The 19324-nt window shown below is 45.6% G+C and overlaps 1 protein-coding gene across 1 annotated transcript in view; it reads right to left on the reverse strand.

Annotated features, from left to right (window-relative positions):
• ATG2A (autophagy related 2A) overlaps nucleotides 1-19324 on the reverse strand; it is a 207421-nt gene that overhangs the window by 103496 nt on the left and 84601 nt on the right. Inside the window, exons 22-26 of the mRNA XM_082270316.1 lie at nucleotides 15463-15656; nucleotides 14945-15025; nucleotides 14079-14185; nucleotides 12757-12849; nucleotides 11625-11695 (exon numbers count right to left, since the gene is read on the reverse strand). Of these exons, the coding sequence (XP_082126442.1) occupies nucleotides 11625-11695; nucleotides 12757-12849; nucleotides 14079-14185; nucleotides 14945-15025; nucleotides 15463-15656 (546 nt within the window). The remainder of the gene's footprint in view (nucleotides 1-11624; nucleotides 11696-12756; nucleotides 12850-14078; nucleotides 14186-14944; nucleotides 15026-15462; nucleotides 15657-19324) is intronic.

Raw genomic sequence — 19324 nt, forward strand, 5'->3', positions numbered from 1 at the left:
CTTGTCATGGAGGAATGTGACTACTTGTTGCCATAGAGTCTGTAATTGGGGACAGCTCCACAAGAGATGAAAGAAGGAGGCGTCAGGGTCTCCACACATAGGACAAGAAGGGACCAAGTCAGGGTGATATTTGGACAGTCTAAGTGGGGTGAGATAAGCCTGGTGTATTATAAAGGTCTGAGTTAGGCGATCCGACAGTTTTGGCGACACTCTGCGGCACGTCTCCAGGGCATCCTCCCATTCCTCATCCTCCATGGCCCCCACACTGCGCTCCCAGCGGGTCTTAAGTGCAAAAGCCAAGGTGGTCGAGGAAGGTGTGTGAAGTTCAGAGTAGAACATGGAAATAAGGTGACTGGGTGCTGTACTTTTAACAATCTCAAGGGTGGTAACCGATTCTAGCTCAGGAGGGCCGTCAGGGAATTGAGATCTATAGGCATGGGAGAGCTGTAAGTATCTGTAGTGCATGGGGCCCTGGATCGCAAACTGATCCTGCAAGGCCTCGTAAGACCGCAGACCAGTGGTCGTGGAGATATGGCTAAGGAGAAGAATACCCCTCCCGCTCCATATCGACAGGTCAGGGATGGAAAGGAACTCGCGTAATGCGCTATTATGCCACAGAGGGGTGAATGTGTGAAATGGAGGGCACCGAAGCCTGGACGCTACCACCTCCCAGATCCGACAATAGTGGTATAGAAGAGATCTGGGGCACAAGGGCTCCGGCGAGCCCCTGACACCCCTAAGGATAACTAGGAGGGGGTCCCCGAGGGGATGAGCCCACCCAGGGCAGAGCAGGGTCAAAAAGCGTTCTCTATCCGTTTTATCTATGTGAAAGAACTGGGACAACTGAGCTGCCAGATAGTACAGATTAAAATCCGGCAGGGCCAATCCCCCTAGGTTTGTAGGATTCTTGAGTTTGCGCCAGGAGATCTTGTGCCGGTTAGCACCCCAAACAAAGGTCTTGAGGAGTGATTCCATCTGCTTAAACAGCTTGAGTGGCAGGTAAATAGGAGAGTGCCATACAACATAAAGTATTTTGGGAAGGAGAATCATTTTAATTAAATTGACTCTACCCATCACTCCCAGAGGTAATTTGGACCATACTTGAATTTTAGCCTTAAGCAGAGGGAACAGGGGTTGAACGTTATCCGGGACATAATCTGCTGAGTTAGCTGTCACTTGAATCCCTAAGTATTTAATGCGGGATACACATTGTAGGGCCGGGCTTGCGGGGGCGATTGCCTGTGGGCTCTCGTCAAGCGGGAGAATTTGTGACTTATCCCAGTTTATCTGAAAACCGGAGAATCGTCCATACCGTTCAATTAAAGAAAGGGCCGTGAGTAGGGAGTCCCGAGAGTCTTCCAAATATAACAAAGTGTCATCTGCATACATGCTGATCTTCTCCTCCAGCGGTCCCTTACGTAGGCCTCGAATCCCGGGATGTGCTCTAATGGCCATCGCCAGAGGTTCCGCGGCCAGGGCATACAGCAGGGGGGAGAGGGGGCACCCCTGTCGAGTGCCACGGGATAAAGGGAAGGCGGTCGACTGCCAGCCATTTGCCAGGACCCTAGCTACCGGGGCGCTATATAGAAGTTTGACCCACTTAATAAAATTAGGTCCAAAGCCGTACCGGTCTAGACAGGTCCACAGAAACGGCCACTCTACCGAGTCAAATGCTTTAGCCGTGTCCAATGAGACCACCACCCTGCCACCCATTCCGTCGTGCTGTGCCTGGAGATTCATGAATAACCGGCGAAGGTTAAATGAGGTGTTCCTCCCAGGCATGAACCCGGCCTGGTCCGAGTGTATGAGTGAAAGGATCACCTTGTTAAGGCGGAGGGATAAAATTTTCGCAAGGATTTTAGTGTCTACTGGGAGCAAAGAGATGGGACGGTAAGACTCTGGGGCGTGTACATCCTTGCCCGGCTTGGGAATGAGCACAATTAGCGCCTCCCGCATAGAAGGGGGTAGGGTTGCATCTTTGAATAGAGATTGAAACAAAGCCAATAATTTAGGAGAAAGGAGTTCCGAATATTGGGAGAAAAATTCAATCGGGAGGCCGTCTAGGCCGGGGGCCTTAGATCTAGGGAACTTGGACACGGCTGCTGCAATCTCTTCCACAGAGATGGGTGCCTCGAGGGTCGCCAACTGGTCGGGTGTCAAAGTGGGAAAGTCAATAGAGTCCAAAAAGTCATGCATGTCAGTGCAGTCAGCGGGAGCCCTAGAGGTGTAAAGAGTACTAAAAAATGAGCGGAAGCACTGTGTCACCGCAGCTGGATCAGCGATCTCATTACCCAGGTCATCCTTCAAAGTAATAACTACCGGGGGCCTATCCTCACAATGAACTAAGTATGCGAGGAGTTTCCCCGCCCGCTCACCATGTGCAAACAGATTCTGCTTCTGAAAAAACATCTTAGATTTCGCCCTCTCGTAGTCAAGTTGGGAAAGGACTTTAGAGGTCAATTTATACTGAGATTCATGTGCCGGAGTCGGGTCCCCCATAAAGGCCTGTTCAGCTTCAATTAGATTTGTCGTTGCCCTGGAGATCTCCTCGGCAGCCCGCGCTCTAACAGCCTTGATTTTGGAAATCATAGTGGATCTGGCGAACAGTTTAAACGCCTCCCACACCGCAGCCGGGGAGGCAGTGCCCTCATTGTCAGAGAAGAATTGTGTCCAGGTCCCCTCAATGTCGTTCCCATCCGACACCAAGGGGAGCCAGGCAGGATTCAGGCGCCAGGCCGGGGGAGGTCTATTGCAGGGCAAGGACAACAGTATCCAATAAGGGCAGTGATCAGACAGAGTCCGTGGGGCGAAGCCTGCCGTCAGTAACCTGGGGAGCAGGGTTCGAGACAGCAATATCAGATCAATGCGTGACATAGAGTGGTGTGCAGCCGAAAAACAGGAGTACGCGCGCTGCGCGGGGTATTTGCTGCGCCAAGAGTCGGCCAAACCAAAGCTCTCCAACAATCGGGAGAACCTGGTCGGGGACGACCCCGGCGGCACCTGGGAGGCGCCACCGGACCTATCCAGACCCGAGTCCATCACATTGTTAAAGTCACCCAGCCAGATCACCGGGGCCCCGGGGCTCTGTGCCATAAACGCCAGTCCCTCCATAATAATCACAGCAGAGTAAGGGGGGGGGCACATAGAAAGCCATCAGTAGCATCAATTCCCCATAGACTGACGTTTTGAGAAAAACATATCTACCCATTGGGTCGACCTGAGATCCTAGGAGCTGGAAATGTACCGATTTGGCCACCAGTAGCGCCACACCCCTGGAGTGTGAGCTATAAGCAGAGTGCTGCACCCAACCAACCCAGGGCCGTTTGAGGGACTGTTGTACACGGCCCTCCAAATGTGTCTCCACCAGAACTATAATATCAGCCCGTACACGGCGTAGGACATTAAAGACAGCCGTTCGTTTAATCTTATCACGCATACCCCTGACATTCCACGTCAACAATTTCAATGCGGCCATGGCAGGGGTAGTACAGAGCGCGGAGCGGAGGCTCCCAGGATCTCAGGCCGCAAGGCCACGGAACCAACAAGTCCACGGTCACACACCAGCAGCGATAAACGGCAGCAAAAGAGCAGATAATTATTACTTGAGGTCAATGTGCATAAAACAGAAACAGTATAGAGATTGTACCAAATATAAACCATAAACAATGGTAACACCCCAATCCCCCCTCCCTGCCCTGCACCAACCCCAACTTGTGCGGGCATGTTCCCAAACAAGTGCCTCAACCAGAACAGGCCCACATGCGACTGGGAAAGAGCAAGATCAGGAGGCCAGGGACCCCCAAGGTATGCAGCAAAAATACAGCAAAATACAAATAGAATAAACAAGGGGGCCCGGGGGCCCAGGTCCAGCAGAAGTTGCAGGGGGCAACAGGGGAGTTGGGCACAAACACACGCCTTAGCGGGTGTAGGGGGCGAAAACCAACAGGTGTATCGCTGGGTAGCAAAGCCTATGGGCAGGTGGAAGTCCATAGGAAGAGAACAGAGAAATCAGTTCCATCTGTGGAGCTAGGGCGCTCCGCCGGTCAAACACAGGAGCAATAGTGCAGGAAAATGAGGGGGGAGGGGGGGGGGAAGGGGGATGCAAAGTCTTGAGTTCCACAGGATCTACAAAACCCCTCCTCCACCCTTGCAGCAGCTTAAGGTATAGGCCATCAGGGAGAAAGTATCATGAAGTCGCCAAGGCAAGGTGGTCAGGCTCTAGCTTCCAGTCCTTCTAGCCAGGGGATGGCGGCTTCCGGATCCTCAAAGAAGTGGGCTCGGTCCTCGCCCTCCACTCTAAGACGGGCCGGATACAACATGGAGTATTTGATATTCTTGATACGCAGTCTGCGTTTGACCTCCAAAAAGCTCTTGCGGCGCCTCTGGACCTCAGCAGAAAAGTCGGGGAAAATCGCTATTTTGTGATTTCCAAATGGAATGTTCCCCTTAACCCTGGCCAGGCGCAATATGGCATCTCGGTCCCGATAGTTCAGGAATTTAGCGATGAACGTGCGGGGGGTGCACCCTGAGGGGGGGGGCGCCCTGAGAGACGATGTGCCCGTTCCACAACAAAAGTGGGTGAAAAGGATTCTCTGCCATAAGTCTGAGTGAGCAATTGTTCCAAATATGATGAGGGGTCAGCACCTTCAGAGCCCTCCGGGAGGCCAATGAACCGCAGGTTACAGCGGCGCAGCCTATTCTCCATGTCATCTTGTTTTTGGAGGATAAGGTGTACTTGTTGCTGCAGCCTGTCTGAGGAGCTTTGCAATGGGGGGAGGGAGTCTTCCACCTCACTAATTCTGTGTTCAGCCTCACCAACTCTGTCCCTTAGCTTCTGCATATCCTGACGCATCAAAGATATATCTACCTTCACCTCCTCGATTTTAGTTGTCAGCATGGTCTGGCAAGTGGCAATCGCTTCCAAAACCTTGGATGTAGCAGGGCTCTCAGGCTCCTCCACCACGAGCGACGGGCCGGCGCCATCTTGGATCGGGGCCTCCTTCTCCAGCCTCCGGAATGCAGCCAGTTTTGCCGCAGCTTCAGAGCCTTTCTTCGGCGGAGACATGCGGAGGTCGGTGCCGCGGGTGTGCGGGAGGTGAAGGAAGGATTATCGTGCCCGAAGGGCTGCAGGATTAGCGGTGAAGGATATCGGTCCGGCGGAGCTCCTCTCACACACGTCCTCTCACATGCTGCGCCAGGCCACGCCCCCTTGTGGAAGAGAATTACACATCCGTACTGCTCTGACAGTGAAGGACCCCTTATGTATTTTAAGGTTAAACCGCCTTTCCTCTAGTTTTAGTGAGTGGCCACGTGTCTTATTGTATTCCCCTTCTCTAAAAAGTTTGTTCCTTATGCTAGGGTCATCACCAGTACAGTATTTGTACATTGATATCATATCCCCCCTCAATCGTCTCTTCTCCAGAGAGAATAAGTTCAGTGCTTGTAGTCTTTCCTCATAGCCGATGCCCTCCATTCCCCTAATTATTTTTGTTGCCCTTCTCTGGACTCTTTCCAATTCCAGCACATCCTTCCTGAGGACCGGTGCCCAGAACTGGACAGCATACTCCAGATGTGGCCGGACCAGAGTCTTGTAGAGTGGGAGAATAATCTCTTTATTTCTGGAGTGAATCCCCTTTTTTTATACATGCCAGTATTCTGTTGGCTTTGCTTGCAGCGGCTTGGCATTGCATGCCACTGCCAAGCCTGTTGTCCACCAGTACCCCCAGGTCCTTTTCCATCCTAGACTCACGCAGAGGATTCCCCCCCTAGTGAGTAGCTTGCTTTCATGTTTCTGACGCCCAAGTGCATTACTTTACATTTTTCAACATTAAACCTCATCTGCCATGTAGTTGCCCACCCCATTATATTGTTCAGGTCCGCTTGTAAGGTTTCCACATCCTGCATAGAAGATATTGGCATGCTTAGTTTAGTATCATCCGCAAATACTGAGATTGTGCTAGATATCCCCTCCTCTAGATCATTTATGAATAAATTAAACAGGATTGGCCCCAGGACAGAACCCTGGGGGACCCGGCTTTTCACACCCGCCCAATCTGAGTACTCCCCATTAATCACCACCCTCTGGACTCTCCCCTGGAGCCAGTTCTCTATCCAGGTACTCACCCTATGGTCCATACCGACATTCCTTAGTTTGTACAGTAAGCGTTTGTGGGGAACGGTATCAAAGGCCTTTGCAAAGTCCAGATACACCACATCCACAGGCTTACCTTTATCTAGGTGGCAGCTCACTTCATCGTAGAAGGTTAATAGATTGTTTTGGCAAAAACGATTTTTCATGAATCCATGCTGATTACTACTAATACCGTTTTCATTACTAAAGTCTTGTATGTGGTCCCTTAACATCCCCTCCAAAATCTTCCAGACTACTGATGTTAGGTTGACCGGCCTATAGTTACCCGGGATATATCTCGGCCCCTTTTTTAAATATTGGTACCATGTTGGCTTTTTTCCAATCAGCTGGCACCATACCCGTCTGTAAACTATCCTTAAAGATCAAGAATAATGGTCTGGCAATCACCTGGCTGAGCTCTTAAACCGCTTCCATACAGAGCAGTTAGACCCCCTTCCTGCCCAGACCAATTTTCAGCTTTCAGCACTCTCACACTTTGAATGACAATTGCTCAGTCATGCTACACTGTAACCAAACAAAATTTTTATCATTTTTTTCACACAAATAGAGCTTTCTTTTGGTGGTATTTGATCACAACTGGGTTTTTTTTTTTTCGTGATATAAGCAAAAAAAGAGCAAAAATTTTGCAAAAAAAACACTTTTTTTTAGTTTCTATTATAAAATTTTGCAAAAAATTTATTTTTCTTCATACATTTGGGCCAAAATTTATACTGCTACATATCTCTGGTAAAATTAACCCAAATTAGTGTATATTATTTAGTCTGTGTGAAAGTTATTGAATCTAGAAGCTATGGTACCAATTACTGAAAATTGATCACACCAGATGTACTGATGGCCTATCTCCTTTCTTGAGGCCCTGAAATGTCAGGACAGTACAAATACCCCCCAAATGACCCCTTTTTGTAAAGTAGACAGTCCAAGGTATTTAGTAAGAGGCATGGTGAGTTTTTTGAAGTTATAATTTTTTCCCACAATTCTTGGGAAAATTAAGAAAACATTTTTTTTTCTTTTTTTTCCCCAAAACGTTGTCAATTTATAAGCTATTTCTAACACATAGCATGTACACAGCAAAAATGACACCCCAAAATTCATTCTGCTACTCCTTCTGAGTATGGTGATACCACATGTGTGAGACTTTTACACAGCCTGGCCACAAAAAGAGACTCCACGTCAAAGTAGCACCATAAGGCGTTTTAGGAGCATAAATACACATAAAACTTTCTTACTACCTATCACACTTTTCAAGGCCCTAGAGCACCAATACAATGGAAAAGTCCACAAAATGACCCCATTTTGGAAAGCAAACACTCCAACGTATGTTCTATGAGGCATTATGGGTCCTTTGAACATGTCATTTTTTTCCACAAGTTTTTGGAAAATGTGGGAAAAAAATAAAACCTTTTTTTTTTTTACACAAAGTTGTAAATTTATAGAATATTCCTAACACATAGCATGTACATAGCAAAAATGACACCCCAAAATACATTCTGCCACTCCTCCTGAGTATGGCAATACCACATGTGTGAGACTTTTTCACAGCCTAGCCATATAGAGGGGCCTAAACATCCAAGGAGCATCATCATGCATCCTAGCCACTTGCCTAGGCCTATTTTTGACATTTGGTGTTTACAAGCTAAAATCAGTTGTTTTTGCTAGAAAACTACTTAGAACCCCAAAACATTATATATTTTTTTTTTAGCAGAGACCCTAGAGAATAAAATGGAGATTATTGCAATATTTTTTATCACACCGTATTTGCGCAGCGGTCTTCCAAACGCAATTTTTTGGGAAAAAAATCACTTTTTTTAATTAAAAAATAAGAAACCAGTAAAGTTAGCCCAATTGTTTTCCATAATGTGAAAGATAATGTTACGCCGAGTAAATAGATACCCAACATGTCATGCTTCAAAATTGCGCACGCTCACAGAATGGTGACAAACTTTGGTACTTAAAAATCCCCATAGGCGACATTTTAAAAATTTCTACAGGTTGCTATCTTAGAGTTACAGAGGAGGTCTAGGGCTCAAATTATTGCTCTTGCTCTAACGATCGCGACGATACCTCACATGTGTAGTTTGAACACTGTTTACATATGTGGGCGGGGTTTCCGTATGCGTTCGCTTCTGCGCGCGAGCTCGCGGGGACAGGGCGCTTTAATTTTTTTTTTTACTATTTATTTTATTTATTATTTTTACACTGTTTTTTTTAAAAAAAAAAATTGATCATTTTTATTTCTATTACAAGAAATGTAAACATCACTTGTAATAGAAAAAGGCACGACAGGACCTCTTTTTTGTGAGATCTGGGGTCAAAAAGTCCTCAGATCTCACAAGTACACTAAAAGATAGAAAAAATAAAAAAAAAAAAAATTAAAAAAAAATTAAATAAAATGAAAAAAAAAAAAAGGGACCTTTAAACTGGTTGCTAGGCAACGACGTTTGCCGTAGCTCCGGTCCTCCAAGACCATAGAGTCTGTCTGTGAGGATCTGGGACCGGATCGTTTTCCCCGCTGCCGGCGGGTCCGGTAAGCGGGGAAAAGGACCAGAATGCAGCGGGAGGGGGGGGGGGGCACCTCTTCCGCCACCCCGGAAGGGTGATCCCGCGGCGAATCCGCCACTGGGACCACCCTTATCGGAAAGCCAACCGTCCACCGTTTAAAAAAATACCAGGGTTATGGCAGCTATCTGCTGCCATAACACCGGTATTTAGGTTTAAACGAACGACGTATATAAACCTTTTTGGACTTGGACATGGTGGCTGTATGAAGGGTGACAGGTACTCGGGTACTTTGCTGGGCAGGTGACAGGTACTCTGGTACTGATGAGCAAGTGGCAGGTACTCGAGTACTCCGATAGGCAGGTGACAGGTACTCGGGTACTCTTATGGGCAGGTGACAGGCAGGTGATAGGTACTGATGAGTAGTACTGATACTGATAGGTGATACTGATACTGTACTGATGATGGGTACGGATGATCAGTACTGATACTAATAGGTGATAGGTACTGATGGGTACTGATGAGTACTGATGAGTAGTGATGGGTAATGATGAGCAGGTGGCAAGTACTCGGGTACTTCAGGTGTCAGGTACTCTGATGAGCAGGTGGAAGGTACTCGGATACTCTGTTGGGTAGGTGACAGGTACTCGGGTACTCAGATGACGGGTACTCGGGTACTCCGGTGACGGGTACTCAAAGTACCAGAGTACCTGTCATCAGAGTACCCGAGTACCTGTCATCAGCGTACCCGAGTACCCGTCATCAGCGTACCCGAGTACCCGTCATCAGAGTACCCGAGTACCTGTCATCAGAGTACCCGAGTACCTGTCATCAGAGTACCCGAGTACCTGTCATCAGAGTACCCGAGTACCTGTCATCAGAGTACCCGAGTACCCATCATCAGAGTACCCGAGTACCTGTCACCAGCCCATCAGAGTACCTGTCACCAGCCCATCAGAGTACCTGTCACCAGCCCATCAGAGTACCTGTCATCAGAGTACCCGAGTACCTGTCATCAGAGTACCCGAGTACCCGTCATCAGAGTACCCGAGTACCCGTCATCAGAGTACCCGAGTACCCGTCATCAGCGTACCCGAGTACCCGTCATCAGCGTACCCGAGTACCCGTCATCAGAGTACCCGAGTACCTGTCATCAGAGTACCCGAGTACCTGTCACCAGCCCATCAGAGTACCTGTCACCAGCCCATCAGAGTACCTGTCACCAGCCCATCAGAGTACCTGTCACCAGCCCATCAGAGTACCTGTCACCAGCCCATCAGAGTACCTGTCATCAGAGTACCCGAGTACCTGTCATCAGAGTACCCGAGTACCTGTCATCAGAGTACCCGAGTACCTGTCATCAGAGTACCCGAGTACCTGTCATCAGAGTACCCGAGTACCTGTCATCAGAGTACCCGAGTACCTGTCATCAGCCCATCAGAGTACCCGAGTACCTGTCATCAGAGTACCTGATGGGCTGGTGACAGGTACTCGGGTACTTTGATGGGCTAGTGACAGGTGCTCTTTATTGGGGGGGGGGGGGGGGCAATCAGTGTGGTTGGGGTGCACTGTACTTGGTAACTAGCTGTTACCACAATCTCTTCCTCACACAGGATCAGTGTGTGAGGAGGAGAACACGGTGACAGCTAGTTACCGTGTTCTCTGATGACATTTGTGACCGGCTGTGATTGGACACAGCCGGTCACGTGGTAAAGAGCCAATTTCATTGGCTCTTTACCTAGATCGGGGATGGGCTCTGTCCGAGGGACGAGCCTCGTCCCCGATCGCCGCGCTGCGCGCCCCCGGGGGCGCGCATTAAGGAAGGAACGAGCGGCTCGCGCTGGAGCCGCTCATGTGATCGGCTGTGATTGACACAGCCGATCACGTGGTAAGCAGCCAATTTCATTGGCTGTTTACCTTGATCGGGGTTGGGCTCAGTCCGAGGGACGAGCCTCACCCCCGATCGCCGCGCTGCGTGCCCCCGGGGGCGCGCAGTAGTGGGGAGATCCGGGCGCCGTCATATGACGTCCGCCCGGATCGAGAAAGGATTTGTGCCGACGTCATTTTACATGACGCGGTACGGAAGGGGTTAAGAACCCTCGGGTCCATCCGATCCGGTGATTTATTTATGTTAAGTTTCTCTAGTTTAGTTCTAAGTCTATCCTCTGTTAGCCATGGCGGTACTTCCTGAGGTGTATTATTTAGTTTAGCATTACAAGCTGGGTTAGTGTAGCCCCCCGATTCTTTTGTGAAGACTGAAGAGAAGAAATTATTTAACACTTCCGCCTTTCTCTGTCCTCTGTGGCCAAATCTCCTTTGTTGTCTTTTATGGGGCCTATGTGTTCTGGCCTCGCTTTCTTACTGTTTATATACTTAAAGAATTTCTTGGGGTTCTTTTTACTCTCCTCCGCTATTTGTCTCTCGTGTTCTATTTTAGCCGCCTTGATTTCGTCTTTACATTTCTTATTACACTCTTTGTAATGCTTGAATGCTGCCAATGACCCATCAGTCTTGTATTTTTTGAAGGCCTTTTCTTTAGTATTAATATGCATTTTTATGTTGGAGTTTAGCCACCCAGGGTTTAGTTTTGCTCTAGAGTGAAATTGTTTTAACTTTTTTCTAATTTTTTTTTTAAGTTTTTTGTGCACAGAGTAGGAACTCTCTGTTTTAGCCATCCATCACCCCATTAGGGATATTTTTCCCCACTTCCTATTGAGAATACACAGCAAGAAAATGAGAGCAAGTCTCTCCCAATTGGGCAGAAACCCCAATTTTTACAGATGTCATGAGAACAAAATTCGCAATTGAGAGACTTTCCCTCTACTTCTGTCTTGGTAACAACACTAACATTTTTTCACATATGAAACTACTATCTAGATAACATACTGAAAGTCCCGGTTTGCCTTCCACGATAAACAGAAGACACTTACATTTGATGTGTTACTATTTCTTATCACTGGATAAAAACATTTCATACCTTTTTTTAAATCAGTGACATCAGTTTCACATTTGTCAGACAGATATAGAGCAGAATCATCTAAAATAAACCTGAGAACAAAAAAATGAGAATGTTAACTCAATATAAAGCTGGATAGAGAGGGAAAAAATAGAGTGAGTGAGGCAGATAAGAGTAATAGAGTGAATGGAAGAGAGTGAGAGTTGGACAGAATGGGAGGGAGAGAGAGTGAGAGTTGGACAGAATGGGAGGGAGGGAGGGAGGGAGGGAGAGTGAGAGTTGGACAGAATGGGAGGGAGAAAGGGAAAGAGAGTGAGAGTTGGACAGAATGGGAGGGGGAGAAAGTGAGAGTTGGACAGAATGGGAGGGGGAGAGAGTGAGAGTTGGACAGAATGGGAGGGGGAGAGAGTGAGAGTTGGACAGAATGGGAGGGGAGAAAGTGAGAGTTGGACAGAATGGGAGGGGGAGAGAGTGAGAGTTGGACAGAATGGGAGGGGGAGAGAGTGAGAGTTGGACAGAATGGGAGGGGGAGAGAGTTGGACAGAATGGGAGGGAGAAAGGGAGAGATAGTGAGAGTTGGACAGAATGGGAGGGGAGAAAGTGAGAGTTGGACAGAATGGGAGGGGGAGAGAGTGAGATTTGGACAGAATGGGAGGGAGGGAGAGTTGGACAGAATGGAAGGGAGAGAGAGAGTTGGACAAAATGGAAGGGAGAGAGGGAGAGTTGGACAGAATGGAAGGGAGAGAGAGAGTTGGACAGAATAGGAGGGAGAGAGAGAGAAAGTTGGACAGAATAGGAGGGAGGGAGGGAGAGTGAGAGTTGGACAGAATGAGAGAGAGAGAGGGAGGGAGAGCTGGACAGAATGGGAGGGAGGGAGAGAGAGTGAGTTGGAAAGAATGGGAGGGAGGAAGAGAGAGTGAGAGAGTTGGACAGAATGGGAGGGAGAGAGAGAGAGTGAGAGAGTTGGACAGAATGGGAGGGAGGGAGGGAGAGAGAGAGAGTGAGAGTTGGACAGAATGGGAGGGAGTGAGGAGAGAGAGAAGAGAGAGAAGAGAGAGACAGGGGAGAATTCAAAGTCCAACTTGACCCAAAACTTATTCGTTTAGCTGGCAGAAAAGTTAAAATGCATCCTGAGTGCCTAAACAGCACTCACCTGAGTAGGAAGGTAGCTGTATCTACTACAATGTTACTGGAGAGAGTGAATGTTTCTGCTGTGAGCAAAACTCTGACAGGGAGGTAGAGAGGTCTGCAAGAAAACAAAGGTATATTTAAATTTTATATTTTTTAATAAAATGGTCTTCTCATTTGGGGCAACCAATATTGCAAAGTAGCTTTAAAATATATTCCAAAATGATCAATAGCATCAATGGTTACAACATTTGACAAACTAGTAGGCAAAATGCAAACTATACTGAGTGCACTGTATTGCTCACAAGAGCAGCCGAGCCCTCTTGAAGCTGACTCTATTTCTCTAGCTGATTACTGCTGTGCAAAGACAATTCCTGCAGTAGTTCCATATAAATTTGATTTTATAAAATATCTGTGTAGCATTATGAACCTACAAGATTTTATCCTTCAAGGAGCAAAAACTGTGTGTACTAATTTGTAACATTTTAGGCAAGGTTCAAATTGCTGCAACCCGGTTTTGTTCCGATTTTCATTGCGATTATGTGGTGCAACTTAGATATGGTTTACATATTCTATGGGGACAAAACTGCGCTGGAATCACACCAAAGTAGTATAGGAACCTTCTCCAAAATTGCACCGTGCTGAGTTTTATCAATGTGAATGGGCACTATGGGAAAAAAAAAAGTGAATTTCATTGTCATGCGATTCTGCGTGACTCAAGTCGCATCTGAAATCGCACTAGTGTGAATGGAGCCTGAAAAAAATGAAGGGTGTCATTTAGATCTCATGTAACACGCTTTCTGTCCTAGGTTGAAAACTTACTATAATGTATCCATGGAGGACCAGCGTTGCCACCTAAGAAAGAAATGTTAAAACTACAAAAGACTTCCCCCCTCTCCTCATTTCCATAACATAGGTGTAGGAGTTCAGTAGTCCACAGACTAGGGCTGATAACATTGTTTGAGATTATAGTGCAGCAGCGTCAAGTCATCACAAGAAGTTTAAAGCTCAATGGATTTTGGCAGGAACAGTAGGGATTTTTTTCATTTATTGGATATATATAAAATACATTTCTAATTGTATATTTAACAGACTAAAAGGAAGCGAATAGGAGAAACGCATTTTTAGAGTATACATACACTTTATCACTGTTTACACTGTTATTACAAGTGCTAATCATGTGGGGCTTCTGTTGGCCTACATTTCACAAAACTAGACCTGTGTTGGCCTACATTTCACAAAACTAGACTTCTTGTATGCAGTCCACTGTGGACTCACATAAAAGAAAAAAGAAAAAAAAAAAAAAAAAAAACCTACAAATGGAAGTTAACTTTTACTTATTAGTACCTGTAATCCACAGCACAGCTGAAGAGATGAGTGTGCAGTATGGTGATAACAGCTGGCGGAGTGTATCCCAAGATAGGTTCATCAACTACATCTAGTAAGTCCATAATCTAAATGAGAGATAAGAATAAAAGATATTTGTTTTAGGACAAGTGTTAATGCAAAGATTTATTGAATGCCAAAATAAAATCCATGAATAAAGAATCTTAAAAACTGCTGAATTACGTGCATGACAACCTAAGAAGAATGGGACAGTCTATCTGCTCTGTATTCCCTTTCAGTTCCAGCCACCAGTGAAAAAAATAAAAGTTAGCAGCTACAAAAAGTGTAGCTGCTGACTTTTAAAAAAACAGCCACTCACCACTCTGTCACAGGATTAAGCGGTGCTCTCAGCCTAGCCTTCTTTACCCTCTGTCCTCCCTCGGTGGCACCGTCATCTTCACAATGGGCACCTTGCTGTGACAGCTTGTGGCTTCACAGCTGGGTACCCACTGCTCATGCGCGAGTCGTGTTGCGCATTGTGAATGGTGGATGCAGTCTTCTGGGACCTGTCAGTGTCCCACAAGACTGCAGGGGGGAGGGAGGGAGGAGAACTTCCATTTCCGAGCGCCGTGGGAAGCAGGTACCTGTCAAAATTGGGTACCCATTCATCAAAAGTGACAATTGTGAAAGAGGAGCAGGGAACGAGTCCTTTAAGCAGAACTTCCCCTTTTGGGTGGCGCTCTGCTTAGGCTCTTTCAGCATAATCATAGGGTTACAATGTAAAATAATCTTTATTGCACTGGCTGCCAACACAGAGAACAAATGTAAAGTTTATGGCCAACACAGAGAGTGGGCCAAAATATCATTGTGAAAAGGTATAAACTTACTTGACTATACCAGCTTTGGTCTGGCAATGCCATGTAGTGACGTAAAGTAGCACCATCAAACCTCAGTGCTACCAAGAACTCCTGCAATGAATGAAAAACAAAGAATAAGACTCGCAGTATCCAATAAAAATATTATGCATGTGAAAACAGCTCTACCTGTGTAATCAGCAAGATTTTCCCAAGAAGAGAAGGTGCACATTTTCAATTCTTCATACTTTTTTTTTTTACTAGGGTTAATATAACGTAAATGACGGCAATAAAAAAACTGGCCAATACTAGTTCTAATCATAATTTGAAAGCGTAATGTGCTCTAACTAATCAATGCCATAACACAAGAGAATGAGAAAGCAGCAAGATACAAAGTGCTGAAATTGTCTGAAAACTGGTTTCTTTGCAAATAATAAAACTTGTACATTACTGAAAGCGAAATCAGATACTGGTATCCTTTTATAGTCACAAAATTTTATATATCATAGAAGATGTTATTGTCAACAAACACTGTACATTTTTTGTCATACCTTGACGTTTTTCACAAGGTTTAAATCAATGCGGACAGCCAGAGAGAGCATCTTTAGGTTCTTTTCTTTTCTGGTTGATGGTAACTGTGCAGAAACACCCTCTTCTGAGATATAGATCGTGGGGTTGAGGTTTTCAGGTGGTACAAATGTAGGTATTTCTAAACTACTTGGTGCTAGGTAGTCCTCTACAGTAGCTAAATGAAGATATAAAAAAAAAAAAGTCACAAAGCGAATAACACAAAAAATATGATCTTTTGTACACACCATAAAACATTTTTTGAAGGGACAGAGGAAGTTTTTCACCTTCATGTTATAATGCTATCTAAGAAAAGGATTAGATACGGACAAACAAAAAGGCTATAGGACAACCTGGGATAACCTCTCTCCTACTACCAGCATGCCTCAGATTTGCAGAAAAGCAATACAGAAAGCATGATCATAAACACAGATGGATGGACCCTGTGTCCCTCAATGGACACAAACAACATGATTTCAGAGAGAGTATAAAAATCGTATTTTCTTTCTTGTCTTTTGAGGGACACAGGAAGTCTTTCAGGTTGTCCAAGAGCAGTCCAACTGAAGGTTGGTTAACAAAGCAAACAATCACTAATAGGTCCAAGAAAATACAACAGAGAACTGGGGATTGACTGCAGCTCAAAGAGCTGCCTTAAGTACCATAAACCCTAAGCTGGCATCAGGTGAGAAGGGTCTAACTAGTAAAACTTTGAGAATGTATGACAACCTTAAGGATCTGGAACAGTTGTCTGATGCTGAAAACCAAAAAGCAAACCTAGTAGAATTAGGGAAAAATAAAAAAGGGAGACCTTAAAAGGATATTTAAACTTTAAAAAAAACTGCACTAATCCACTTTGCCTCGTTAACCTGACCTAACCTAAACCCCTCACATACTGCATAATTAGAAGAGAAGTTCGGAATTTAAAAAAAATAAAATAAATAAAAAAAAGTAACTATTCTAGGTGGATGCATGGTCCAATGCTGCATCTGTCCCCGCCAGCTCTAAGCCAGAGAACTGAGCGACCAAACACTACTGATCGCTCAGCTTTCGGTCTTCAGCCTGCATAGAGCTGATGAAAGTCAGTATGGTTGGGATCTTTTCAGAGCCTGGACTGGCTCTGTGAAATCAGCCAACAGCTTTAGCCCACTGTTGGCTGAAACAGGTCACAGGAGTGCAGAACGAACTGCACTCCTGTGATCCAAAGGAAAAATACAGCCAAAAAAGCTTTGGCCAAAACTTCAATCCAACAGCCATGACCTCTGGTGCTTGTTTACATCCAGAGCCACAAGCCTCACTGTCCTGCTCACACATTACAGCCCCAAGGACTTCTATGGGGCTGTGTCCCATTGTCAGTCTTAAGAACCAGACCCAGATTTTGCAAGCGATGAATTGGTTACAGCAACAATTTCTGAAGGTTCAGGATCCAGCTCCCATTCTAATAACAGAAGGTTAAATATCCCACAATAGGACTGACACGAGAGTGCAACAGGGCCAACACAACGCAACAAGCTGCATTGCACAGCCAGAGCCACAATCTGGGAGTGCAGTGGTGCTACAACAAAATTCAGAAAGCGTTGGTGTTCTGGAAAGGTAGAGAAAGGCATGTTAGCATCTTTGATGTCTGAAGAACATCTCCATGATGAAGGGAGGCAATGACAGATCTGGTAAAGTCCATCCAGAAATTGTAGACTCTAATGTAGTCGTTCAAGGCTTCAAGGTCTGATATGAGGTGAATGCCTCCTTTAGATTTTGGGACACTGAACAGTTTGAAGAAAACCCCAGAATTGTTTTGTAGCAGGAACCAGAGCTATGACAACTTGGTCCAGAAGGCCCAGGAGAGCCAGTCTGTGACACCACCTCCCACAACCAAGCATCTGGGGAATGTCCAATCCTCCTCAAAGGTTAGACATGCCAAGACTCTGAAAAGTGGGAGCATACTGTACCATGACAGAGAAAAAGGACTCGTCCAAGGATTTGGCAGACTTTTAAGAGATTTCACCCAGACATCATCTGACCAAATAAAATTACAGCCAAGAACAGTTTTAAGGCAAGACCTGCACGTGAGAACAGGGTTCTGGAAATTATTTATAATTTCTTATCTATAGGTTTCTTTAAAGCAGTTGATCCTCCCTAGGGATAGTAGGCACCTTGTAAGAGACAGCCGTATGCACAGAGGAGTTTGACCACTTATCAATAAAATCTGTACCAAACAGATACAACGCTAGCAAGCACTTAGGGGAAGTAACAAGCTACCAGGACACTTCCAATCATTGTATTGAAACAGTTTGTTTAGCAAGTGCAAAGGGCTGATCTTTGCTGCCCTATGCAATCTAAGGCTGGAAACAGCACTGATAGAACCGGTAGCAACAAGCTGATCCTCTAGTTTTAAAATGGTGTGCACTGCATAAATAAGAGCCAAAACAGTCTCTTTTAACTTGGGAGTAATAGCAGTAGACTGCGACTCCTCAGGGAAAGCTCTTCCGACTAGTATTTGTGCAACTCCAAAATCAGATAGTCTCAGAGGCCGATTGCTCAAAAGCCATTAAAATGTTACTAAACATACAACAGAAAAATCAGTCTGTATGCAGTAAAGCATGCTTGTTATACTCCCTGTGGAACCTAAGGGGTTAATCCCTGCATTGAGTAAATAGGCTGCATGACCTTGTCTCCTCTGATCTTCTCCTCCTTCCACTATCTCTAATATATCTCCTGATATTTACAGAGCTAGGGAACAAGCTACACATGCTCGGTTTGGCATGTATTGCTGGAGAGGCTTTTTTTTTCCCTCAGGAAAGTGCATGTGATCAGCACAGGGCCAATCAGCATTGCCAAGACAGAAGGTCAGGGGTCCTGCATTCTCATAGGACAATAGTGGGAGAATGAAATCTCCTCCTACAAGCTTTAACCAGACACTGATAGAAATCACAAGACTGCTTTATACCACTGATGAGAAAAACTGGTGTTTTACCGTAAAATCCCTTTCTCTGAGGTTCACTGACGGACACAGCTCCTGAACTTCTTAACCATTGGGTTATACTGCCCCCTACAGGAGTAGGACACTAGGCAGAAAAAAAAAAAAAAAGCTTGACTACGCCTATGGGCAGTCCCAGGGGGTATACTCCCACTCTCAGCTATAGGCACTCAGTTTTGTTATAAGCAGTGCTAAAAGAGATGCACAGAGTGGTGGGTGCTGTGTCCGTCAATGAACATCAGAGAAATGTATTTTACGTTAAGACAAAAATCCAATTTTCTCTATCGTTCATGGACAAACACAGTTCCGGATCTTCTTAACCATTGGGACGTCCCAAAGCAGTATTAAACTTGAGGGGTGGGAACAGCAGAAAAAAATTAGCATTTTGAGTATAAGAATGTTGGCTAAACCATAGCCAACCAGGTAACATGGAGCTCAATCAAGAACAACTGGAGCTCACCTGAAAAAAAACAATACAGCCTGCCCATAGGCGTAGTCAAGCTTTTTTTCTGCCTAGTGTCTTACTCCTGTAGGGGGAATATAACCCAATGGTTAAAAAGATCAGGAGCTGTGTCTGTCAATGAACGATAGAGAAAAGTATACTAAAATATTTGCACTTCCATGTTCTGTGTACAGTGGGAGACTAGATGTAACAAATGCAGGGTCCTGGGCTTAGTAACACTTTAAGGCCACGGGTAAATCAGATAAACTATTTTAGGGAAAGGAAATGGTAGAGTCTTATAGCCTCAGTGATCAATTTTAGCAAATGAATTGGGTAATTCGGATCATAAAGTCCTGTGAAGAAAATCTAACAGCAAAAGACAACACGACTCTAGGCTGCAAACGTCAGCACCGTCAGTAGGCAATAAAACACA

The sequence above is a fragment of the Pelophylax lessonae genome (assembly GCF_965119305.1).
Source record: "Pelophylax lessonae genome assembly, chromosome: 10".
Lineage (NCBI taxonomy): Eukaryota > Metazoa > Chordata > Amphibia > Anura > Ranidae > Pelophylax > Pelophylax lessonae.